At 45.1% G+C, this 27334-nt stretch overlaps 1 protein-coding gene across 1 annotated transcript in view; it reads right to left on the bottom strand.

Moving 5' to 3' along the window:
• Positions 1-3739: 3739 nt before the first annotated feature.
• The window catches only part of LOC112553852 (allatostatin-A receptor-like), a 37241-nt gene continuing 13646 nt past the window's right edge, over positions 3740-27334 (bottom strand). The window contains 2 exon segments of the mRNA XM_025221320.1: positions 3740-10700; positions 10703-11525. Of these exon segments, the coding sequence (XP_025077105.1) occupies positions 10210-10700; positions 10703-11258 (1047 nt within the window). The 5' untranslated portion in view covers positions 11259-11525 and the 3' untranslated portion in view covers positions 3740-10209.

The following is a 27334-nucleotide window of genomic DNA, read 5'->3' as shown; positions in this document are numbered from 1 at the left end:
TAATTCAAAATAGCTCATATCCGCTCTTGCTGTTGCACCTAAGCAGGTGTTGAGTCACAGCTGCTGCAGATGGAGAAAAAGCAGTCCTACTGCTGCACGTTATCAGAAGCTGTAAGCAGCATCTTGCCACCCAGCTTCTGTTGTCATTCGCTCTGAAAGAGCAGATTTATGCCAGCAAAATTTCCTCTAAAAAGTACTGTATACAGCTGTTTAGACAGTAGTTGATATGTGAGGGAAAATAGACATATAGGGTTGGGGACAATATGGCAGCGAGGGAGACGAGATGGCCGCCGCCTCCACTTAAAGCTGGCCCCTAAAAAAAGTGATCTGTAACAGCTCACCCCCAACGCCCTTAGGTCAGGTCAGGTCAGTACACTAACGATGGTGAGGTCGCAGTGACATTGTAAATTGTGGTGGTCCTGTCGGGAACTGTTATGGTGTGGCGTGGTGATCCTAGAGTCGACGTGTAATCTTCATAATCACCGCTGTCCTCTGACAGCTTTCAATAAAATCTATATGGGGGTGTGGGTGTGGGTGGGGTGGGTACCTTTAGTGTCAAACTTTTCGCATGAATTGTACGCTTCGCATGCTATCTTTAGTGAAAATTTACAATAATGAGGGAGACGGGGAGATGATATGATACCATTAAAATCAGTCCTTTGGCCTTTCAAGGACAACACTGTTCATCGGCTTCGTGGTGGGTCACTGGGTCTCTCAGACTGTGCAAACTCTGTGACCTAAGCCTGACAAACCGAAGTTCATTCACTAGTCTGAGGAGTAAGCAGTAAAGGGCTCTCATCTCTACATTTGGTGATATTACTATGATTTAGGAGTGGTTTACTCGCTGATGTTACTAGTAATTTAGGTGTAATAATACTTGTAATGTTTATTTATGCTTGGTGTATGATCTTGTAGGTGAAATATCTTCGCGACAAAATGTTCAGGGGCAGATAATTGGTGAAGAAACTCAAGAACGTACAGACATAAAACAATTCGAACTTGTTCTTTAGGATAGTAGTCTCCAGTGGCAACCTTTGTTTATATAACAACAATAATGCCTTCCTTCATCCCGCAGGCAATTAACTGTCATCACGAAGAGAGGAAGTGACTCGCCCGAGCCGCTGCAGCGAGTGACAATGACAGTGTCATCGGCTGAGAGGGTCAGGCAATTGTGACATGAAGGCGAGGTCAAATATTTATCACACAGAGGCAGGATCGGAGTCAGTTGTGACACCAGAGTGGGAGGAGGTCGCTCGACAACACTTTTCGAAAGTGGAGTCTGTATCCCTGCTGCTCATCCACCAGTTGTCACAGCAGCCTGACAGCGGCGCCTCCTGGCGAGTCCTTGACAGCAAGTCATGGTGTAGCTTCATGTTTATACAGCAAGTAAACATGTCTGTAGAGCCATGGCATAGCTTCTTGTTTATATAACAAGTCTGTAGAGCCATGGTGTAGCTTCATGTTTATACAGCAAGTAAACATGTCTGTAGAGCCATGGTATAGCTTCTTGTTTATACAGCAAGTAAACAAGTCTGTAGAGCCATGGTGTAGCTTCATGTTTATACAGCAAGTAAACATGTCTGTAGAGCCATGGCATAGCTTCTTGTTTATATAACAAGTCTGTAGAGCCATGGTGTAGCTTCATGTTTATACAGCAAGTAAACATGTCTGTAGAGCCATGGTATAGCTTCATGTTTATACAACAAGTAAACATGTCTGTATAGCCACACTGTACCTTCTTGCTTATATATCAGGTCAACATGTTGCATGTCCAGCGCGTAGATGCAGTGTGTGTCGTTTGTCCTGCTCTCTATAAAGAAACTTTTCGAGATTTCGAGTTGCCTACGACCTGGTGACAACGATATGAACATAGCCTCTACTAAATTCGCAGGATGCATGAGCGTGAGAATAAAATTTAAAAAAAAATACAAAGTACGTCCTCAACAACCTCCGGAAATATCGACCTCCACAGACGGCTCGTTCCGTGCGACAGGGAGAGCAAACGGCTCTACACAGGTATCGGGTTTACATAACCATATACCTTAATTTTATTGTCATTTCCTTTATAACCAACGACGGGTTTATTTCAAGCAACGTCTGCTCATTCGCTTGTTGCAGCATCTGTCAACATCTGTCACCGCCATTTGTTTTGTACCATAGTGAGAATACAGACATTTTGACAATGTCTTGTGCTGTCTGTCATTGTCCTCAATCATCCAATTCCAAACGCTAATGTCAAAACACAATGTGACCAAGCATAGAGAGAGGAGGTATGTGTGCGAGACAGAGACAAGGAAGATGTGATTTAGTTTCACGAGACCAGACAACGGAGCGACGTGTCACGTGACGCAACATGAAAAGTCGCCCCTTCCCCTACCAGGTGTATAGGAGGATAGGGCTGGATCTTTGAAGGAGGCTTCAATTTCTCAACATCTTCTTCTGAGCAGATTCCTTATCGTATAATAAAGATTATAACCAATGTGTACATGCATGCATGCACGCGTGCGTGTATATGTGCGTCTGCTTCTCTGCCCTTCTGTAAGGACGGCTCGCTGCTCCCATGACACCTCTGCACCAGCAGTTGTTGTTGGGGCGAAGTACAGCCGCCACCACCCGTCAATATGGCCACGTACCCGCTACTGGTGCAGACTCACGAGCCTGACATTTGACTGCTGTAATGTGAGACACACAAGGCGGGTGCACTATCTTTCTGTGGGTGCCGTGAAGACGCTGGGTCAAAGTGCACTTTGGGGCGTGCATCAAGCACCTCAGGTATGTGTTGGCAGGCGTTGGCTGTAGACGGTCTGACGGAAATTTCCCTTTCTTCTGCGCCGTGTTCATGCGCGCGTGGAATGTGTGCACGCGTAAGAATTGTGATTAATGTGAGGAGAAGCGGCACTTTCATTAGTTTGAAATCATTAACCAGGTTCGACTACAAGTTTACACAATATTGAAACCCCATCTCACAGATCTGCAGTCATCTGCCCAAGCAGCGGCCGTCGTGAGGAGTGTGCTGATGCCGTGCACTTTCGTGCTGGACTTGAACCATCGGAAACATGGCGGTGCTACTGATTCACATCACTCACTTGATTACATTAGCTCTTACTCACGATATCAACATAGTGAGCATTAAGTTATCTTCGTGGTGAATGCGCATATCATAATGCATCCCAAGCGGCTACAAATAATAACGAAGTAGGTAATGTCCAGGGACTATTTTGTTAATCGTTAAGAAGCTTAATCTCGTTTCTATCTTGTTTGTATTTTACGCCCTGCCAGCAACGAATGCCATATCACAGCAAGTAAGAGTCACACTCTTTGAAATGGCGAAAAACAAGACTTCGGATGATACAAGAATAAAACCACAAATAAACATGAATAAACAAATACAAATAAACAACATGGACTACCAAAAGGTTAATAGAAAGGATATCAATGAGAAATAGTTTCCTAAAAAAAGGTCTCAGAAAAGCTTTCATTAAAACTGTGAATTAAAATCTTAAATCTGATGCCAGTTTCTGGTGAAAGTTCTTGAAATCCTTCGTTTAGAGAACAATGCCCCAGCTTTTTTTTAATTATTATTACAGTTAAAGCCTACTCGCACGCACTGTGATGCAAGAAGATTGTGTACACGATGTTACTTCGCACACACACACACGCAGACCAGGAGCCCGTGTACATCATTCGCTCTCTTTTACCTGCGCAGTACTCTCGCAAACAGCACAAAACTCACCTCCAGTGATGCGTGCTAGTTGCCTTTAATAAAACTGCATGCAAGTGAAGATACAAGAAGCACGTTGTCATTGAGCAAAGCTTAGGCCGCCCCCTTCATACAGGGAGTGAGCGGTCTAACAAGTTTTCTGTGGCCATTCTTTTCTCCCCGTCAGCTGCAAGTCTTCCACACTGAACACAGTACGCAGCCATGGCGGTCAGTACACTAAGTAATGTCATATTCGGACACGGATACCGTATATTCATCAATACTGCAAAACAGTTGACAACATGTATCATTAATTGCAAAAAAATAATTTCATTGACAGTATGTACATGGAACTGTTCGTTTATGCCGAACATTAGTTTACTTGTGCAAGATCAGTCAGCACGACACTAACGAAACTATTCCGGTTAACAGACACATACCAAGATATTGCCAGGATGAAAGCAGCCTGGTAAGTGTTCAATACTCAGCTGCCCAATCACCTGCGCAGGTGTGAAAAGCGGCAAGGGTAGCCAGCTTTCTGTTTTACGTCTTGTGCTTTCTTCTCTAAGAACCTTTATTTATCTGCCAACTTCACTTCCGGTTTATTTAGGCGGGAGGTGAAGTGCACTGCACTCTTCAGCCCTCTTAGCATGTGGAGGTAGCACACACACGACCCTCCCATACTACAACGTAAGGGAACAACCGGAGCGCTATGGTGGACTGGATGCAAGAAACGGATTATCTCCAGTTAACTGCTGGCCTCTCGGGTCCGCGCTTGCTGTCCACAGGTAAAGATCCTAACATCGCTTCTGACCTTCTGACCTTCTGACCCGGGTTGTTTTCCGAATCACAACTGCACCATACGAGTTAACACTGCTACATGTTCTCTTACCAGTCACCTACGTTCTCGTTACAAACTTCCGACCCCCAGCACGGGGTCAAACAAGTTAGTAATTAAAGTGAACACAAAAACTTCCAGTTCACAAAAAAAAAAGTTATTTACAAGTGTGTCGCAATGTCAGGGATACGTTCGGGAGCAGGCTACTCGTGGACTGATCACTTCTCGCGCAGTCACACAGCCTGACACAGTGTCAGGGACATGTCAATAATATCATTCACACTCCTAACACAAATGTCACTGACATGTCAATAAGATCATGCACGTGGTCTGACAATCTCAGCAAGAAATCAACAGACACCCACATCTGACACAGCTTCGGTAAAATGCTTTTACATCAACAATAATAATAATAAGAGCAACACATGTTAACATAGCTGGAACACGAAATGATCAGCGTTAATCACTAATCATAAGATATACAACTTTACATGACATTTTGTACTGATATCATCGACTTTGTCGTTCGTCAAGACGCAGACATCATGCAGACATTCTCATCCACCCCATCTAGAAACAAATGCGCCGCAACGCTTTCTGAGGTCACAATGTGCTGCAGAACGGGTAGTTGCCACGTGCAGCTGGGCAACCTGATGAACGGCAGACAAAACCTCAGACATGGCATGCTGGTGCTGGCACCACACCAAGTAGGCCTCCTCATTCTCCTGTCATGCACCCAAATGCTGTTCTCTCTAGGTCGAGGCCAGGTGCTCTAAGATATTTGTCCTTAAAAAAAAAAATTCAGTATTGCGCCATACCGACCACACCATCTCCTTTAATCCATGATGTAGGTGACATTCAAGGACTAAATGTTTTCATCTCGCTGCACATTGTTTGTAAGGTCAGGCACTTGCTAGGTCTGGCTCTGCCCTGGCTGCCTGCAACAGACCTTTGCATGGAAGTTCGGGTCTTTCAGCAAGCGCACTACATCTCGCGCGCGCACATACACACACACAGATATATATAGACGCACGTGCAACATGTACATTCAATGATTGACAGCTGCGTAGAACCATATCTTACATTTTCAAATCAACTGTACACCCTTTTTAGCTTTTGCTAAGACTTGTATACATTACACACAGTTCCCATTATAAACATTCGGTGTTAGTGAACACCGTTCAAAATGGCAGAGGGCACAAAGTCAACTGTATACACTGTCTTCATACTGTAGACGGCAAACAGTTTTCAAACCATGGAAATTATACAGTATTCACACTGCTAACATGACACAGTTATGTGACTGCGCTAATCGCTCATCGTTAGACATTCAGCCCCAGTTAATGAGCTACTTCACCAAACAAACCCATCACAGAGTAAAATCACAGATGTAAATCAGGAAATGATTTAATTCTAATGCATATGGACTTCTCCTTCATGCACAGTAACACACACACAAAGCAGCAAGCAGCCTCTTCATATCCCTCTCAACATCCCCCCCATTCCCGTCCTGAGTATTCCACAAGCTCGCTCACTTCCATTGAACGGAATCGACAGTTGCGCCATGTTCCACGGGAGAGAAATATGGTTACAAGATGGCACTAGTGCCTGCCTCAACTTACAGTTACTCCCCTCCATCCAAGGCACGGTCTGCCGTAGTAATAAAAAGAAGGCAAGAGCGTGGAGTACCACCACAACCACCATCACCACGGCTTTAGGTGACAGTGTGCTGTCAGGAGTAAATGGACACAGCAGATATTTTCATTTACTGAGTTGAACCTAAGGGTTTGATAAACTCTTCTGCTGCTTCTTTGTACAAAGCATTGAGGAAAAAGCTACATCTGACGATGAAAGCAGACATGTCCGGCAGTCAGGTTGTCTTTGCCAGATACAAGGTGATCGTCACAGCTGCCAAAAGGAAAAAAAACGCACGGACTGTAAAGTGGTGTTCAGAAAATACTATGGCAGCTGTCTTTGAAACCGATGTGAAACCAATTCACGACAAAAGCGGGAACAGTCCACATTACAGTTTTGGAGGTCTGACTTTTCGCGATTTCTTTTAATGACTGTGTAAAGTATCTCCTTTACAGGACTAGCACTAGCCTAAGTTGTCAAAAAACCTCTTCTGACCAAGTGGTCATAAACTATTCATGACACATGGCAATAAAGTATTTACAACACATGGAAACGAAGTCACCAAAAGGCACATCATCACACTCTCAAATGTGCGCACATACCAGCACGCACACGCCTTTTTGTAGTAACACAGATGATAAAAATCTGAAGAAACTAGCATCAGTTCTTTTTACGGAAATTAATAGCATCCACACCCACACAAAGTGGTACATGACGGCCTAGCAGACTTGTTCTTCCTATGACAGAAGACATAAGCAGCTGACAGAGCATGCAATAAAATGACAGCCTGAAGAGTTTGATTATCCACCCCACCCACACACACACACACGAGCACTTTCATGACAGCAATGAAAACATGTAATGGGAAATCAACAAAATAGTTGTTCACTTTTTAAGACGTAAGGAAGAATTTAATGCACACAAAAGTGTGAGCCAGGATTCAGAAAAAAGTGGGAGTAAGTGATGTGAAGTCCGAGTGATGTGCAGATGTTTGCTGCAAAAGGTAGCAAGAAGTTTCACAACAGAGTAAAAGCCGGTATTTGTCGCAAGGAAAGGGGTAGGCAACAGATGAGGAAGGAATGCAGCACGAAGACAACTTTGTGGGTCTTGACGAGAGGCCTGCCTGCTGTTTGATGGCGCAGCCGTCATTAAACTGTGCGTGTGATGACACTCCATGTCTTTTTTGTCAATCGATGAATGATATAACCGCTCATGCCGGTACACCTTACCACGCACATCTACGGTCGGAACTTGTCACCGTGTACATCTAATGTCCACTGCACGTGATAACATGTGTATGTTGTGTGCATGTGTTACCATGTACAGCTCATGTCCAGTGGATGTGAAAACACACGTAGCTGTGTATATGTACCCCCAGTGCACGAGTCAGCGCCATCAGGTACAACCTAAATGCCCCCACCACCACCAACATCGTGACCCGGTATCAGTCCGGTAGTCCATATCAAAGGCACTAAGGTGACCGAGATAGTCCAGTAATGAGGAATGTCAGCAGTACTGATTGCGATCAGGACTCTGACCAGATATAAAGCAGATAGTTGTGGTATAGTGTTTGAATGTAAACTGTTCAAGAGATGTGAAAGATATGGAAACCCAGGACAAGCCTGCAAACTAGAAGAGGTCGGATCAAACTGGTGTCCAAACAGTCAAGAGAATGACCGCTAGAAGGGTATACTGTGAACTACAATCCGGCTCAGACTCAGGTCAAACAGGGGTGTCTAGTGACGACACAAGCAATCTCCGATCACAATGCATTGCATGCACCGTGCCGCCATTATATGTAAGAATGGCCTTTAAATGCTTTCTTCTCCGCAGAATAACACCATAAGCCATTCACATTCTATGTGTTTTGCAGAATAATGTCATCTGCCATTCACGTGTGTTGCTGTGCATGCTGCTCTCGAACAAACTGGATCGGATGCTGTTCAAGTGGTTTGTAAATGGGATCAGGGTAATAAATGAACACGAGCCACCATCGTAAGTCGTGAACAGTAACATGTTGACCGAGTGTTCAGCCCAGATTCAAAGCTCATTTGTGAACACGTTAACAGATGTTGAACACAAACTCACAGAGCACTTTGTGAACAGCAATATGTCAATGAAATGCTAAATACAAACTCACAGCACAGTTTGTAAGCGGCGACATGTTAACAGAATGTCAACAGATTACAGCTTGAAGCGACAACCAAAATGGTGAACCCAAACAATAATAACAGTTCGCTGTAAAAACCTAAACACGTGCAGCCTGAGCCAAAGACACGGAGTCTTCCCCATATAAAGGTACTATCCTCCCCTTGCCATAGCATTCTTGACCAGAACACTACTACTCGAATGTGAAAAGCCCACAATCGCTTGTCAAGTTTTATCCTTCGCTTTGCCTGCATGGGGATGTGAGAAGCACAGCCAGACCTGCCAGACAGCAGGCGCCATGTAGTAACAGACGATCAAACATCATCTTGTTCTCTCCGACCTCTTTCCGTCTCCGGCATCCAAAGAGCGTGAAAACAGGCAGAGCTGCTTACTCCTGGCGTCTCTGGCGGAGACTAAACATGGTCACGTGGCAAGGCGTGGAGTGAGAAGAGCCAATATGTGGTTTTTGGTGCTCATGACCGTGCCAAAGGGCTGTAGTCACCTTTCAAACTCTCTGGAATCGGCAAGTGGGCTCGAAAAGTATACGAATCTGCGAGTGGCTGTATACTCATGGTCTGCAATCAGTACACCGAAGCACGCTCTTTCTCAGGGGGTATGGGTGGTGGACATGCTAGCTCTACATTGCAAGTTCCCTTATCACAACACATGGAACGAACTTCACCAACTTACAAACTAACATTCCCAGATTTCTCAACTCGCTTAATTTATAAGAATCTTATTTACCTCTATTTCCCGGGATTCTCTTGGCAGAGTTGTAATGTTGTAAACCCCGAAACACATGGCGCGTCAGTTGGCGATGTTGTCAACATTGAAACAATATGGAGGATACACTATGTCGCACTCACGTCTACACTGCGACCTCTCATCTGTCCTTCAGCATGTGGATAACGTCTAGTAAATAAACAGGGGACTGGAGCACAGCTAACACACACACTCATACATACCCGCACGGCACACACACACATTCTAGTGCGTTTCTCTCACTGTGAACGTCAGAGCCTGAAATGAAAACATCCGAATACTGCTGCTGACAATAAACAACAGTGTTCTCTCTTCTCCAGAAAGCTCGGATAGTTGGCTCATAATTTTGGTTTGACTCTGCAGTACGTCTGCCCCACGTGTGACACAAACGTTTACGAAAGACAGTAACGCAATTCAAAACTTTCTTAGGACAAAAAAAAAAAAAAAAAAAAAAAAAAAGGGGGGGGGGAGGAACAAGCTATAGTGAAACTAAGATCATGACTGAGAATATTACAGCTTGAGTAAAGGAGGAAGGCTCCCATCACGGTGTCTGTTCCTTTCGTGCAGTATCTCGTGGTCACGTGTTTTGCAGTCAGACAGTACTTATGGTACCTAGATCACATGGGAGTGGCTTGTTGCTGCTAGCAGGACAGATCATTGTTTTCTCGTGTGCTCTCACTCGCTAAAAAACACCACAGCTTATTCTCACAACAGCTTGAGATCTGCGATGACCAGCTTTGCCGGGCTCTTTGAGAACGAGGTCCCGTCTTGCTACTCCTGTCTGCAGTTCCCCTTGTTTGTGATGCACCTTCACGCTGCACCTGTAGCTGGCTGCAGTACCCACAACTTGTGATGCATGGAGTGCATTATCGGGTCATCTGGAGATTTCAGTGTCCGTCTGCCAGGGGTTTGTTTCAGGGACGTGCTGTTTTAATCACTGATACTTGCCTTCCAAAGGGATGACGATACGAACATACTGACGATTCTGTGGCCAGAAGCATGGCTGAAGACAGGACGTCTAGTCTCGCTGACGATCATGAAGACGAACTGTGGCAGTCGAGACGAGGAAAAAAGGCCTCCATTGGACTGTGTAAGACGAAAGGACATCAGAAGCTGTCATCTTCGCTCAAAGCTGGATGATCTCAGAGGCCTCGTCTCTCTTGTTGTCGGTGTTGTCGGTGCTGCCGGTTAGTGGCGCCTCGCTGGCTGTGGAGGGCAGACGCGTGGTGTGGGAAATGGCGCCCACAGGTCGCCGTCCCTTGGTGTAGTAACGGCTGCACAAGGTGCAGTTGATGACCTCGTCGAAGGCCTGCGCCAGGTCTGGAGCCAGTTTGGAATAAATGACGGGTCGCGCCGCCTTGTCGGCCATTAGGAGGCACAGAAGGTAGTTGCGCGCGATGTACAGCGACTCGAATGTGTCCGCTTCCGGCAGATGCTCACTCCGCTCGGCCTCCCGCTCGCGGTAGGAAAGGTGAAGGTCGACGGCGCGGTACGGTAGCTGACAGAGCGCGAAGACCACGATGATGACAGTGACGAGGCGCGAGATGCGCTTCTCGCGGTAGGAATAGCTGTCCTCGAAGTAGCGCTTGCCCACGAGATAGGTCAGCAGGTAAATGACATGATCATGGCTATAGGGACAAAGCAAGAGAAGGAGCTGGATAGCCACAGGTCTTTGGTGATGTCGGCACCCGGCGTGTAATGGCAGAAGCCATCCTCGTCCATCTCATTCAGCAGGAAGGGCACGGCGCCAAGCAGCGCCACCACCCACAGAACCACGGCGCATGTCAGCGTCTGGCATACGGTAGGCGGATTGTGGCCGCGGCTGGTCAGCAGGATGGCGCGCAGCACGGCCAGCACCACCAGGTGGTAGGCGGAGACAAATCCGGCGCCGATCTCCAGGTATTTGCTGGCCTTGCACCACAAGTCCGTCACGGGCTCCACGGATTCCGTCAGGTTGATGATGTGACGCGGCACGGCCACTACCAGGCACAGCACGTCACTGACAGCCACGCTGCTCAGCAGGATGAAGAGGTCGATGCGCAGATTGGGGTACAGCACCAGCGCACGCAACATCAACCCGTTACCCAGCACGCCGACAACCGCAGTCAGGCCCACCATGATGCAGGCGACTAGCACGTCCTGCGTAAGGATGTCCACCTGCGTCATGGTCACCATGGAGTCACCACTCGCTCTCTGGTCACACTCTGGTCACACCCAGCTCTCTGGTCACAGCTTCTGGGTTGTGGTCACACCGCTCTTTCGCCAGCTGTCACTTTCTGGACTGTCGGCTGTGTGTGTCTCTTACCGGCGCCCGCTTTGCTGCTGATCGCTTTGTCGAAAAGACTCGCCGAATGATCACGCTTCAACCCATTCACAATCAGGCGAAAACAGTGTGATGTTTAAAGAGCTTGACTTACTTTCTTGCTTCCATATCAATCAGACCTGCAACAAAGACAGAAACAGGTTAAAATGATCTCCATGCTAAGATAATTTGGCTACCATTGTCTCCCGATATCAAGCACAAGGGTCACAAGCAACAGTGTTGAGCGTAAGCGTCGTTAAATCTCAGCAAACTTGCAATAATAATAATAATAAGGCAGCAGTTAAAAACAACTCTCCATTACCGCACGTACGCCTGCACAAACACACACACACATATCTTAAAATGCTCGCGTACCCGTGCTGTGGTGTAATTAGTTTCAAATTATAAATGTGGATATCTGGATATCTGAAAAGGCCATTTTCGTGTCTGACAGCAATAGGTGTTGTACTTCATAATTTTGTGAGAACTCAGATGACCTTTAAAGTCTCAGCAGCTCTTATCCATCAGCCTCGAATTACATTACAATAATTGGAAAGATGAGTTTATTACTTTAGATAAAACGTCAAGCACCACACGTAATAAAGTTGAGCTAAGACGTACCACACAGTTGAGCTAAGACGTACCACACGTACCACAGTTGAGCTAAGACGTACCACACGTACCACAGTTGAGCTAAGACGTACCACACGTACCACAGTAGAGCTAAGACCACCACATTTTAGTGAGAGAAAGACAACAGGTGGTGGCAATAATGACGCGCCTATCACCCGCACCCTGTGTTAGACAGTAAGTGTAAGCACTTACAAGCACATTGTCTCTGTGAAGAGTTTGCTCAAAGGCTGCTGAGACAAGTGCAAGAGGCAGGCTGAGTCACGAGCAGCAGGTTTCCAGGGATCTGCCTCTAAATGGATGCAAGTCGCAGACGATTAGCACCGACGCTACATTTCTTATCAAGCAGCGCGTGCTCGACGTCAGAGGAGGACAAAAACGAACCGCTTCAGTCCTTATCTATCGATCTCGATTGGAGCCTTCCGGAAGGTCGATAACTTTTAATACTGAAGAGTGACGTCAGAACATGATGGCCATCTAGTGACGGGTACAAACACCAGAGACTTATGTATGAGTATCGTGTTACAATTAAAAACTGTCCTTTAGAGACTGGCGATCATCTCCCTAATCACGCCGCTTAGAAAAAGTCAGCAGACAAAGTAACTTCTAATTCTGGACTCGGAGAATGATCAGACAATGAAACGACGATACCACTATCCCGACAAACGCGCGCGCACGTGTGTATGTGTGTGTGTGTGCTTGCGTGCGTATGGTGCATGGCAGGTGACGGCAGGTGTTGTGTGGCCTTAACAGGGAGGGCAGACCCGAGATGTCCTCATCCTTCCACCGTTATTAAAAAAAAAAAAACAAAAACAAAAAAAAAAACCTTGTGAAGGTTTCGGCTTCGAGTTCTTGAAGCAGTTCTTTCGTAAGTTGACAACATCGTGATGAAGTTTGCACAGCCTTGCTGCTCGGGTCTGCCGATCTCGTGCATCAACACCTGTTCAAGCTCAAGATTAGGCGATCGTTCGTCTTCGGATGGCAGTTTGCATTATCCTGCAGTGGCCGTGTGCAAATATTCAAGAAACAGCTGGTGGAAGACGATCTGTGGGCTAACAAGTTGCCTCACAGTAGGGAGGATCTCCTACAGAAACAGTTCTTTATGGTGCCGGATCTCGCTCACATAAAATGGAGACAGTTTCTCGGCAAGGAGTTGCTTGCAGGATAATAAGCAGCTAAACTACTGGACAACGACTTTTCATTAAATAATTATGACCTGAAAACTGACAGGGTACAGCACACAGTAGCTGAAGTGGCTTGTGAGACTATTTGGAGGCCCTGGCAGGACTTCCAGAAATCCAAGCTGTTCGTGTGGGCGCTCATTTCATTTCTTTCTAGCGTGTTCTGAAGCAAGTCAACTTTGTTTTCTGTCGTTTGTCGATCACTTTTTTGTGGCCTTGATCAAAAATAGCTGAGCTTGTTTACCACCAGTTATAGCATCTACAAATGTGACAGGAAATTGGTAAAGGTAGAGTGTGTGTGTGTGGGTGGGGTGAGGGTCGTCGTTATACGGTTGATGTATCCACGCTTGTTCCTCTTCATCTGGGAAAACGCACTTAAAATGTCTTCGCATTAACACAATTTTCTCGCAGAAGGAAACGGTTATTTCTGTACTGAATGAAAGCATACGAGCCTGATCCTTTGTATAAAGATTAGGTTTCCACTAACGTCGATGGGAATCCCACCAACCGACATTCATTTGAAGCCTTTTATCGGGATCCTTAATGTTTGTGTTTCTTGTTTGATGAACAGCGAGGTCTAACTCGTAAGGGATGCATTGCCCATAAAATACTGAAGAACCAGGGTGCACCCTGCTCATGCTCTATAGCTATATTTTTACACTCCCACGTGCCTCTCTTCGCTGACGATAGCTGTAACCAGTCTTAACAGAGCGTATAATAACTTCAATATTAAAAAATATTCACTTAGAGCATAAAAATCGTTCATTCATTCTTTTCTGACAGGAAATGTAATAAAATATCATGAAATGACTGTTGATCTTTTAAGCTGAAGCTAGGAGAAACTTTCTTCTGACTACTGAAGTGCCACATCTTTGCACTGTGTGTATGCGTGTGTGTTTGTCCTGCGAAAGAACATAAAAACTGATGCATGACATCTGATGCTATATCATAAGTGTAACTAGAAAGTTTGTCAGCAAAAAACTTAAGTTATATGAAAATTGAATTTATTACTGTTGTCGTATGACTCCGGAATTAAGCTCTACGAAAAAAAAAAAAAAAAGGGGAGAGACTGAGAGCAAAGGTCTCATACCCTCCTTCCCCATTCCCTCCTCAAACTTCAAAAAACAAACTGACAGGTGAAGTAAGACACCGAGTGCTCATCGTCTCAGACTCTTGTCATTTTCTAAATTTATTTTTGGCCAAACAGTGCCGTTAAAGAACACGCAAAGTAAAGGTTTATGATAGTGCAAGGACAGTCAATAGTAATAACGACCACATCAAGCGTCTTGATTGGCCGGAGCTGGAGATAAGGGCGGCGACTGCGTGCTGCTCATCACGTCACGCTCCTGAGGTTGTATGTCAAGGGCCGCACTCTACCGTCACCCGCGCACAGCTCTCGGCACCTACCCTTACCCCTACACGGCAACCAGAACTGCACCGATCCGCTACCCGCACTGCAGCACTTGATGTCGGGGTTCGAACCTCGTCCAGCGACACAGAGCTCACCTGACAGCCTATGATTATATTCAGTTCTCGTCGGCAGGTTTCTCCCGTCTCCCTTTGATGTTGAAAAGACCTAGCAACATTGATCCATAAAGATTTAACTAAACAAACTGACGGCCTGACTAGTTTCCTGTGGTGTTAAGTACACTACAAGATCCCGGATTTAGTCCCTGACACATGTGACACTAGATTTAGTCTCTGACACGTGTGACACAGACACGAGTTCAGAGGCTCGCTGTACTTCTGTCTCGTTCATGACATGAATAGTAGTGGCGATGATGATGGTGATGGTGATGATGATGATGATGATGATGATTCTCCTTCAGTCCATACTGACATCATCGTCCCTGGTGGGCTATTTTTAGGCCTACTGATTTATTCCATTAACGCTTCACGTTAGTAGCAGACACGCTGCCATTAGAAACAAGCATACTGGTACTGAGGGCGGCTAGCAATCAGCCCAACAGATCGGTACTAAACAAGGTCTTCAACGCTTCCCTATCGACAAATTTCCTTAGACATGGCTTATCATCCTTACCTTCGGTGCTTACAAATACGATCGTTGACCGACGCAGGCAAACATTCAGCTCCCTTTTCTCCAATGACCCCACGAAAACATGTCTTTCTCACAAAGATGACATCCTAACGACTCCAGACACGCCAAGCCGACTGGTTGTCACCGTGGTTGTATCCAAGTGCGGTTTTCGTAATCGTCCTATTTTGTCTTTCAAGGGTCTCCAAGGAACTATAAAATCTATATATCGGACTGTTCCCAAGCTTTGCAGACAGCCATCGGGAAAGCAATTTGTTGATGTTACTAGTAGCTTGCATGAAGCAAACAGTCATCGCAGCACCTTCCTGCTGGAGCTCGCACAAATACACTAGGTAGTGTGTGTACTGGTATATCAAACACAACCAGACATTGAACACCATCTTTCCTTATGTGGAAAAGCGACCTTTGCGTCCTATCAGAAAATGAAAAGCCGTCACACTATACATACTGTCGGCCTTAATTTTTTTATGTTAGTTTTAAATGTTTTGGTTATGTTGAAATACTCTAAATAAAGTTCTCTAAATAAAAGAAATGCCACCAGACATAAATTCATGCGTGAACGCAAGAAACACGCGCGTCGGCGTCCTTGCGACATGAGACAATACGTGTGGCGTGAATACAAGCCTGCGACAGAGTGCAAGGATTTATTTCTATTACATAATCCCCTTTCTAGACAAAATGTCAGCCGTCTTCACTATTGCTAAGCTAAGATAAACAGTTGCAAGAAATGGTCTCTACCTGAGTAGTGTTCGTAGTCTTTGACATCTACTGACCAGCAGCTGTAGGTCTTGGCTGGCAGTACAGACGCTTCCCACCGCTACAGCGGCCTCTGACATCGGCTTAAAAACTGCTGCCTGCCGCTACATGCTGATCGCCCTTCACTTTACGCGCGACACCAGGTGTCTAGGCCACGCCCTCTGTCCGGTGCCAGACCCAAGACTGGGAGAGATGGCAGGCGACTGAAAGAAAATCTCTGGCACAAGTTCAGAGACTCTTCTATCAAGCGGCCAGACCGATGCAGCAGCCAGAGAAAGATTCTTGAGAAAGCTGACAATGACGGAGGAAATGGTTGAAAACACGCGCACTGGCAAACCAACTCGGTAAACTGAAAACGTGTGGTGTGGAAGAACTCGGCAATCTTCATGATAGCTCACTGATCCTACAATTTGTAGTGAGAACTTAATTTTAAAAATCTCAATTTTCTCCATATGGAGGCCAGCGCAATCCATATAAAAAGGTCATAACTGTAATATCACCACAGGCCTTCTAGATATAAATGTACCTATGCACAGTCATGGCGACTGTACTGTTGACCTTTTTCCTGTGCATGGTGATAGCTGGAGGTGTGTATCACGAAACAGGAATCCTGAGGGCATTCACCTAGACTGTTGGACATAGTACTTTGCACTGAACTTTACCCATAGAAAAAAATAGCATCCTACCAGTCCTTGCAATTCCTCTTGCAAAATGGAAGTTCTGCTACGCTTATAGGAGCAATGTTTTAATAACTGATAAGTGCTTGTATGGAGTATGGCAGTTACTATTAGCTTTTGTCATCTAGAAATTTCTCGTCTTCAAACAACAGAACCCATCCTCGGCCAGTCTTGTTCTGTCTTGTTGTCTTGTTGGCCTCTCTCTCTCAGTGTGGCGATTCCACTTCATGGGATGGTATAAGCTTTAAAGAGCTGTACTTCATGTATAATGTGGCGTCAGTAAGAATAAGAAATCCTGTTTTTAAGCGTGCCTGATTGTAAACGTGGGAGTGTCAGCATATATGTACGCGTGTCAACAGGTTTCCCCAATTCCACGTCTGTGCGCGCGTGCACGCATCCTACTATGTGCGCGGGGTAATGACTACATGTAGTCTTTGCCAACAGATGCTGTAACCGCCACATCACCGCCAAGTGTCAGGCTCTTTGCCTACGCCTACGGAACGCCCTGACAATATAAGTAAATCAGCTCCGTGGGCGGACACAGAAGCTGCTCAAGTCCAATAAGAGAAGCGCACAAAGAACACGATTTGGGAAGGCGAACTGGACTTGGCGGCATCCAGCGGATGGTAAAAAAAGGTCACCGACATCTCATTGTCTGGAACTACTTTCCGCGGAAAGGTGTGTGACCTGGTGGGTGACAAGGACTGGCGACCTGTCTGCAATGACCATTACATGGAAAGATGGTCAGCAGCGGTGGTCAACGCTTTCGACCATTTACAAACACATCTGATAGTCAGTGGCAAAGGTGTTACTGACGGTTTATTTCCGTCATCAGCAACATATTTCATGTGACAATAAAATTGTACTCCATCGTAAAAATGCTTATGACCCGAAGCACAATATACATTCCCATTCCTTAATGCTACTGATAATACTAATAAACAATGTTTATTTATAGAACTCATTTTCCACTCCAAAAAGGTGGACTGAACCCACTTATTCAACATCATTTAAGTTATAACTACTCACTCATTCTCCCGACACACACACAAGAAGAGAGATGTGAGAAGAGATAGGCATGTCTGACCCACGACACCCGATTTTCTGCATGCTCTGTACGTTGACATCGTCCTCCGCCTGGCTCCTGCTAATCACTCTCTCCTACCGGTTACTGTATCTTGAGTTGCACGTGACCATGTGTACATGCAGATTAATAACCTGATAATGTCATCCGCCACTGCTCGTTCCTAGTTCTCTCCATGACCACCCCCACAAGAACCAGATAACTAGGTGCCACACACTTATCAGCTGACACGCTAACGAACGGAAACCATAGGACCTCATGTATCTTCACACGACTGTGACCGAGTAGGACCTGATGAATCTTCACACGACTGTGACCGGGTAGGACCTCATGAATCTTCACACGACTGTGACCGAGTAGGACCTCATGTATCTTCACGCGACTGTGACCGGGTAGGACCTCATGTATCTTCACAAAAAGAACTTGAGCTACTTACCTTCGCCCTCAGCAAAAGTGCGTGGAAGGTTCAGTATCCTGCAGATAAGATAATCACCGCGATAAACATGTTCTCAAGACCTCAGCCACAGTGCGCTGCGGATGACCTCGTGTGGTCTGTGCCCATATCACTTCATTGTATAACTGTTTACTCTTCATAAAAACAATAGAGAAACTATGCCACACATTGGCTCGCACTCTTTACTCTGTGCCTTCCTGGCAGACGAAGCACCCGAAGATCGAGGTGTCGATGTCCTCAAATGAGCCTCTTTCATTTTGTAGTGTTTCTTACTTGGCATACAGAATCAAGTTTTTTTTTTAAGCTTTCAACACATCTCCAGCGCCAGAGTTCCTTCCAATGAAGGACGAATTTATAACATACGGCGGGAAAGAATGTTATGACCCTACTGGGAGGGGGATGGGTGTGAAAAGGCGGTTTTCCTAGTGACCATGCTAAAGTTGACAGCCTCGTCCTCTCGTTCGCACTTTTCTTTCTCTTCTTTCAGAACATCAGCCCACCTGAGAGACGAATGATGACATTACTTTCAGGTCCTGTCTGCAACCATAAAACTTAATGCCAAGGACAATTGTTAGCTTCGTTGTTTCTGAATGTACTTAGGGGGAGGCCATTGGGGAGCACGTTTTGTGGAGTTTCTCTCTGTCTCAACTCTGACCATACCCGCTGACTCACACGCCTGACACAACAAACTATGCAGCGACACACATTAGATGATAATGCTAGTCTTCAATCACTGTATTTTTAGTGAAAACCAACTTGCTAGTTAACATTTGTCAAACTGGATAGTATCTCCAAAAACGCAAAACAAAAAGGGAAAGTTTTATAGATCGATGAAAATCAAAACTGTTAATAACTCTTAATAGCTGATCACAAAACATTTTCATCAAAAAATATTGGATTGTTTGATAAATCACTGGTAGCTTTTGGTAACTTAATTCAAACAGATTCATAAACGGGCAAAAAGAGTTGTACATCATGTTTTTTTTCTCCAGCAAGCGCTGCAATAATCAGTTGTCTTCCTGACTGCCCTCTTAATTGTACAGCACCTATATTCTCTGTTTTATTCTGTTTATTCTTAGTTGTACTCCACCTTAAATTTCTTGCTTTAGTCTGCTTGTAAGCATTTTGAAACATCCTTTCTTTAAATAAAAGCTAAAAACATATTCTTTGAAACATCTTTTGTTTATTCGTGACGATTCATGTATTTATTTATTATTTATCACTTTTCTGATGCACGCTCCCTAATGTTACGATATAGAATACTCTGTGCGTGTCCACACGTGTCATTAATTTACGACCCACAAGCCCCAGGAATTACAGGCTCACAATTCCGTGAGGACAAGAAATAAAAGCAATGTATTTATGCGAACCAAAAGTGTTACGAGCTCGTGCGGATTTTTTTTTTAAAGAGCGATTTATGGAGGAAACAAGATTTAAAGTTAGTGACAGTTGCCCTTGAAGTAATTGAAGTAATTTGTTATTTCCTAAATAATAATTCCAGTGTTATTCATTCTTCTGTTACGTCTGAAAGCCTTTCTGGATTAGAAGAGAAACGTGACTGTAGACCGCGCATGCTCTGTCGAAGGTACAGTAAAGGCTGTGACGGCGGTGACAAGGCTGTGGCGTGCTGTGTGACGTCAGCGACGGAGAGGAAGTGTCGGTTATTGTTAGGATTTGAACTCAAGTGATCGGTGGTGTGTCGTTAGTTGGATTAGTGCTATATATCTATATCTTAGTGATAACAATCAAGATGGCTCTGAGCGATGTCCAACCATATTGCATCAGCTCCCACTGTCATCGAGTTGACGTCGTCGGGAGACGAAGGAGTCCCGTGTATTTCCTCTTATTAACACAACTTCCTATAAAACAGTCAACTTTTTCCACATGAACAAACACGAAAATAGACGAGATTCAAACTGATCCTACTCTTTACGAGATTCTGAGCAGTTTTATTTTGCCTTTACAATCCCTGGGTTAGAGACAGGGTGAGCTGATGCATTATATACCACTATGACTATGATGCATTATATACCACTATCATATGCAAGGACATATGTCTTTGGAGTTTAGAATAAAGAACACACACACACACGGAGGTATGCGTGCACACAATGTCGACGTGACGAGGCATCGATTACTACTGAGAGAAAATAATGAATGCGTGGTCCTGGAACTCTGCTTTAGACGCCGAGGAGACCACCCATCGGAAACAATACATCAGTCAGACAGCACTCAGTATGTCGCAAGGCGAGTATTCACGCCCACAGACTCCCTTAACCCTGATTTCATTGTGTCGTTAACCCCAACTTACGCTTTATACAGACATTGCTGCCACCACCGGCTTTTAGGAATCCCAAAAAAGAACTAGTTTATAGGGTAGTAATTTTAAAATTTGCAAAAAAGAAACTGTACAAAAGGGAATGCAACTTTTATGAAGCACGAATAAAAACATTAAAATTAAGCAATTGTTGTCTGTCATGAAATGCCTGCAAACATGTGGAATGGTGCAGCATATAATAATAATGTCAACTTATAATGCGCAGCATCACGACGAAGAAGATCGCATTTTCTGCGCAGACCAATAATGATAAATAAAAGATAAGTGAAGTACGTATAGGCGCAATAAACAACACAAAGATGAGGTACAAGAGTAGAACGCAAGGCAATGGATGAAAATATGAAGGATACTGTAAACTGTTGGAGCCGTACTTGATGGTTAACATGACAGACAGTATTACAAGAAGTTAAGGACAGTCTTTCAAGGATAGTACTTTGTGAACATATGTTTTCAGAGATCGTGTGAATGTCGCCTTGTAGTCCGAGTGGCCAATGTGATGTGGAAGAGAGTTCCACTCACTGCTCAGCAGCACAGAGGGAGGACGTCCCTCTCCGTGTGTGACTGTCTTTGTGGGAGGGAGGATAGAATGTGGGGGTCTGATGACGAATGAAGGTTTCGGTCATGAGTGTGGACAGACATGATTTCAATGAAGTAGTTTGGGGCGGGCGGGAGGGGGGGGAAGCAGCCTTCAAAGAATCCAAAGCACTGAGTTAATAGCTTGTGATCTATTCTATCTTTCACTGGTGGCCAATAAAGAGACATGTTCACATTTGCGAGTCCGGAAAACGAAAGCATACGGGAACTCTTGCTACGGGAAGTCATCTGGGGCTGTCCTCCAAATGCTTGACTAAACCTCCTAGAGGGACAACACATTTCCAGGCCAAGCCAACCGTGACCCATAACAGAAACATCTGACAACCGTCACCTTCATACCACACCTAGCTGACCCACACGTGGCCGCCAAAGAAAGGTGGGCCATCGTTAAATACAGATGGACAAGAAAATACAGTTGCCAAGACAACTATCGGTCAGGGACTGAAATGTCCTTCCAAGATGTAGTGCAGAGTGAGAGAAGAAGTGCCAAGTGCTGATATCTGGATCACAGACGCCAGGCCGAGCACACCGAGACAACACCACGCAGTCAGCTCTTAACAGACATGCCAGGAATGATCGTCTTCGAGAACTCACACACCCACCCCGACCCGGTGCCAGGCTGGATGAGTCTCCCAACCGTCCATCGCCACCCGGTGCTGCACACAGTGGACCACTCTCCCAACCGTCCATCCCCACCCGGTGCTGCACATACTGCACCACTCACTCTCCCAACCATCCATCCCCACCCGGTGCCTGCACACGCTCTTCTCTCGCCTCTCCTTCTCCAGCCCGGTGTTACACACACTGGACCACTCCGCGACAGGCCGCTGTCTTTTTTTCAGGGGATGATGGCTTTTGTAAATACAGGCAACGCTACGGCCTCGTGCACAGCACGTGCTCAATGCGGCATCTGGTCAGGGTCAGATTTTTTTTTAAATGCTGCCGGGATGGTTTATTATTATCCTTTCATCTCTTGACGGAGGTATGTCTGTGCAAAAAGTCGATGGTAGCAAATATCGCGATCTACTAGGCGGGGAAAACGACCGCAGAAGCGGTGAGGGGAGGAACAAGCTGCGAGGGAACAAACATATATAGATGCAGTGAGTGGTCTCCTTTTCCAGGCACATGGCGCTCGCACTCAGTCTGGTATAAAGGTCGCACCTCCACCATCGATGTGTCAATGTGTAGTCCGTGAGAGATCGTACGCACGAGAGGTCACCAGGTCGACTTGCTGCTCACGATATGCCAATAGTTAGCATGCGCTGTCTCAAACACATCGTTAAACAGGCTTAGGTTACAATTAAATATATGGTAAGTCCCTCTACTTTTTAAGACTGAAGCTAAGATGGACCTTGATTCACTTATGCAACTGATTACATCGTATAAGGAAATTCCCGTGAAGACAGACATCACTTTGACCCAACTTAGGTCACAGAAAACAATCTAGTTTTCAACAGATGCTCGAAACTTGTGTTTTGACATACATTTGCTCCTCACCGACCAACTCTAGCCAACCTGTTTCTTCCTGGACAAGTAACATGCTGGCTTATTTCTGCACACAACATATATACTTGCACTATCTTTGAAATGGTTAAACTTAAAAAGATTAATTGAAGTTCTGCTGTTCGAGCTCTGTGTCAAATATAGTGCATAAAAATGGGAGAAGAAAGTCTTTGTCAAGGAATATGTTTCCAGATAAACAATCCCAAACTTTAAGCACGCACCTGTCGAGCGTAATCCTCTAGGGGCCCGAGGGATCATCTACTTTTGACATCGATATGCCAGCAACTTGCGGGCGTCGCATAAAACAAAATGTACAGGTTTACACGACCTCCGCTCACCATAGTCTCCTTTCCTATCACTGGAAGAGATCACTGGTCGTCATCGATCAGCTTTTACAGCGGCACTGATCGATGTTGATGGTAAACAATTAGCTTGCACGCTGCAAGCAAAGACGAAGACGGCGGATTACTAGAGAAAGGGGAGTAACTGTCGAGCTTTTTTAAGGCAAGACAATGAAGATACATAAACACATTTGCTTTCGGTAAACATGACACTCTCTTTGGGCAGCGGTCCTTACACTCGCTGGCGTACCAGAGAAGGTATGGACCATACTTTGTACTGTTCATCACTAGAGGATTGAAACACGTGATCAGGGAGACGAGCCATGTTCGTCTCCTTGCAATCGACACACACACTTTTCTTCTATCTACTAAACTTATGGAATCGCTTTTTTATCGACTCATGCTGACATTCGGTTACAGAAAATCAGGCGCAACTATGAAAGGTATTGAAATATTTTAAAAGTTTATTACAACTTTTGTTTCTTTACTAGGACGGTTGAAGCTATGAAGAGGGTACCCGAAGGTCCAGCCATGTTGGCAATCACAATTACATAACAACCTCCCCTGCCGTCCCCTAACAAATACGTGCGTGGCTCCAGGGTGGATCTGTTAACAGCTCCTGACATGCTGGTCAACAATAGTACTGCAGCGTGTGAATGTCTCCAAGACAGGCATGGTCGGTAACGCCATAACACCCTTTGACATGGGCATAATATCGATATTATTAACGTTGAGTAACGAGAGAGAGAGCTTGACCATGCCTTGTCTACTCCCACCTTACTGCAGTCGATGCACAAAGAAAATTAACGCTTACAGAGAAACAATGTAGTCACCCCTGTACGGACACGATTCCCTCCCCTTACACGCGATGAGGATGAGGCGCTAGCTGCGGCTACAGAAAGGATGCACCGTGTGCTTCCAGGAGGGAAGGAGGGGAAAAGAATGTCAACAGACACATTTCTGGGGGCCTGCAGGCTGTAAGCCGAGGTAAACTCTTCATGACATGTGTCGCTCCTGGGCTCGAGGGAGCACAGACCAAGGGAGCATGCGTGCACGTGTGGCATCGTGCTGGAAGTGCACGCAGACAGCATGCATGTTGTACTCCTGGTTTGTGGTAATCACAGACAATGGTGTCAGTGTACAGCTGAAGCCACATCTTCTTTGTAACCAAGGTAATGTCAACAGCGTGATGTTGAAAATTTCGCAACAGCCTCAGCGCACGTTGTGGGTGGAGGTTGAGACGGTGGTGGTGGTGAAGTCATAGATGTATAGGACATGTATGCACTTTTATTTCACGTTTTATTCGTCCATCGAATCATCGTAAACCATTCCCATTGGCTGAATTTAAAAAAGGGAATTGAAGTGGAATATAAAATACAGAAGAAATTTGATGACAGTAAAGAGAAGGCAGAGCTGTCATCATTTTGTCAAAAGAGTGGTGAATTTATTATTATTATTTTCTATTATCGATGAATGGACGCGATGATAGACCTGGACTCTGAGTTCCAACGTTATTAAGACAGCAGTCAGTCCAGAAACAACTCGGCGATGAAGAAAAGGAGAAGCTACCTCGATAACAGCCCGCCTTCATCAGTCATCGCGTGCACAACATCCTGGTCTCTTTCCGAAACACGGTTGAAAAATGTGATGTTCAACGACTGGAATGTCGTAAACGAAGACTCGAGAATTTGAGAGCTTATCTTGTGATGAGCTCATCCGAGTCACGGGTAAAAAAACAAACAAAACAAAAGCACGACCTTTCCAACAGCATCAGTGCTTTATTTGCTCACGTCAGTTGGTTGTCCGGCACAATAGGTTTTATAGATTATTTCTCGAGTTTTAAGGAAGATCAATACAACAGTGGCGTTCTTAATGTTCTTTTATTTATTTATCTTGCCAGTTTATGCCAAGACAACAAAAATGTGAGCTTAGGAAAGTTCCCAAGGCTAGATATCGCGCACAGTTGCAGGTTACAATCTGGGTCTGCCAGTCTACGTGTCCCCGTGAGGTCTCGCATGGCAGGCCCAGCACTCACAGGTGATATACGAACATGGTCTAAGCTGCTGACACCAGATGACACCTGTCGTATTCCTTACCTACGTCACGCTGAGCACAATACTCAGTTCACTTTACCTAAAGCATGAGTTTAACTGCCGACCTTGAACCTGAGGGCCTGTCACTACTCTGGTCGTGCCAAGGTTGTGCAATGGAAGCCGTGCACCTGTGCCACTACTGCTGACAGGGGGAGAGTCACTATACGTGAACAGTATGCCACACCTGGTGCAGCTCCCACTCACGCGCTCCTGTACCTGTGAGACAGCTGTCGTGTCATTAACATATCACAGGGCCTACTGGAAGGAAACTTGGAGTGATAGTCACAGAGCGATAGGTCGCTTAGTCGCGATCAAGTGTATTAATCAAGCGAGACACACTAACTCAAACAAGGTGTCAGCCACTGATACTAATTAGCAAAACTAAGGCCAAACAACCATAAAGCGGTCTTAAACCTTTACAATGATGGACGTTGCGCGTGCGCACTTGTGTGTGTCCCATGAGTTTTACACCGTTTATAACAAAACCGTAGTCAAACGGCATTTTCGGGACAAGCTACCTGTCCATAAATCAGAACATCCGAATCTGCTATGTAAACGCTAGACATGATTATCAGTAAAATATAACCGATCAACTGATTAATGATTTTCTACAGATAAGTAAAAGCAAACTGATGTGAAAAATAAGTGAAAAAAAAAAAAAAAAAAAAAAGAAATTTTGTTGGAAACTCGTATTGTCACCACCGACAAAGCAATAGCATGGCCGCTAAGACGGTTAACGAAACTGAAGAGTTAGGACCATCTTTAAAAATAAGCGCAGACTCCAAGACTGAGTGATGCTCAAAAGGTGTTCATAGAAACTTTCAAAACTCAAGCCAAAGCCAGTGTATTGTTGCTGGATGCAGAAGGGAATTTAAACATTTCCAGAAAATTTGCGTGGCGGCCATTACAGACAGTGCAAAAAGATTCCATTCATGTTAAAAACAGTGTTAGTACAAAACTGTGATTTAAAAACGTTTGTGCAGTTTTTTAATACCGATTATTGAAAAGCATTAGCAGATAAATTGTTCATAAAGCTTGCTAGTACCGAGTTTGATTAATAAAAACTGTTGCTCGTTGCTTTGCTTAACAAAAAATATAATAAAATAACAGATAGAGAGGATACAAAGAAATGAAAACACAAAGGAGCGAGGAAGCTTTAGAAACAATATTTACAATGTTGCACTATCGGAACAAGTAAAGGTTCATGTCCTGAATGTAGCTTTAAGGGAAGGCCATCATGACCTGGGATTGCCGAAATGCCAGTACTGCTGATACAATGTGTATCGTCCTCAACAACTGTAAAAGAACTTTCTTTTCGACACTCTTAAATCTTACTTTGAAAGAAATTGGACGAAAAATATGTCATCTATAAAGGTAAATCTTGCAACCTCCACTCATTTCGCCTGTGAAGTCTCCAAGCTTCCACGCCCTATTGTTTCCACCCACTAAGAACTACAAAATCCTAGCAAACATCTATGTACTACAGCGGCAACATCAACAAACTTTAAGTGGACGTCGTAGTTGCCATACCAGAAGGTGTCTAGACGCAAGTAGACGAAGTGAAGAAGCGAGTGGGGAATGAAACAAGTGCATCCTCTATCCTTTCTTGTCCATCGCACAGCTCACTGCGATGTTTCTCTCCAACGTTCGTGGTCTACTTTATTAACGGTATTGCCACCCCAACTCACTCCCCAAACCCTAACCCAGTTTCATCATCCTCCAGACTCGCTTGCATCAGATTTGACGGCTCTCTACCACATCTATCCGTATCACAGAAACCTCAGTGACCTCACAAGATGACCTCTTGCGCTGTGTGCCAGACACGCTACACTGCTATAGGAATCACGACTGACTACAGACTTCAAGTCCTCCTAACACAACAGCTGAGGATATTGCTATTATGTAGCATTAGTGTGTCCATGTTGAGGCGCCCATTGTGTCCAGTTTAATGAAGGACGCGCTGGAGCACGATGCTCACACGCGCTCCAGTCCCTCCCACTCCCCGTCATCCGGGTGCCGTAACAGTCGCAAAAGGCAAACGTAGTAGTTTGAACTCTCTAAAGTGACATAAAAGGAAAGTCAATCATTAATGCTGCATTTAGAAGTGCTTTCTATCGGTCCCCAGTAATGATAATAGGATTTGTATAGCATTTCCCCCAACACAGGCGAACGCGATGGGAGGTGGGGAAAGGGCCGTGTGATGTATAGTTGTCACAATCGAGTATAAACAAGAACCTACATA

The sequence above is a fragment of the Pomacea canaliculata genome, linkage group LG13, assembly GCF_003073045.1.
Source record: "Pomacea canaliculata isolate SZHN2017 linkage group LG13, ASM307304v1, whole genome shotgun sequence".
Lineage (NCBI taxonomy): Eukaryota > Metazoa > Mollusca > Gastropoda > Architaenioglossa > Ampullariidae > Pomacea > Pomacea canaliculata.
This window is presented reverse-complemented; position numbering and strand designations above follow the sequence as displayed.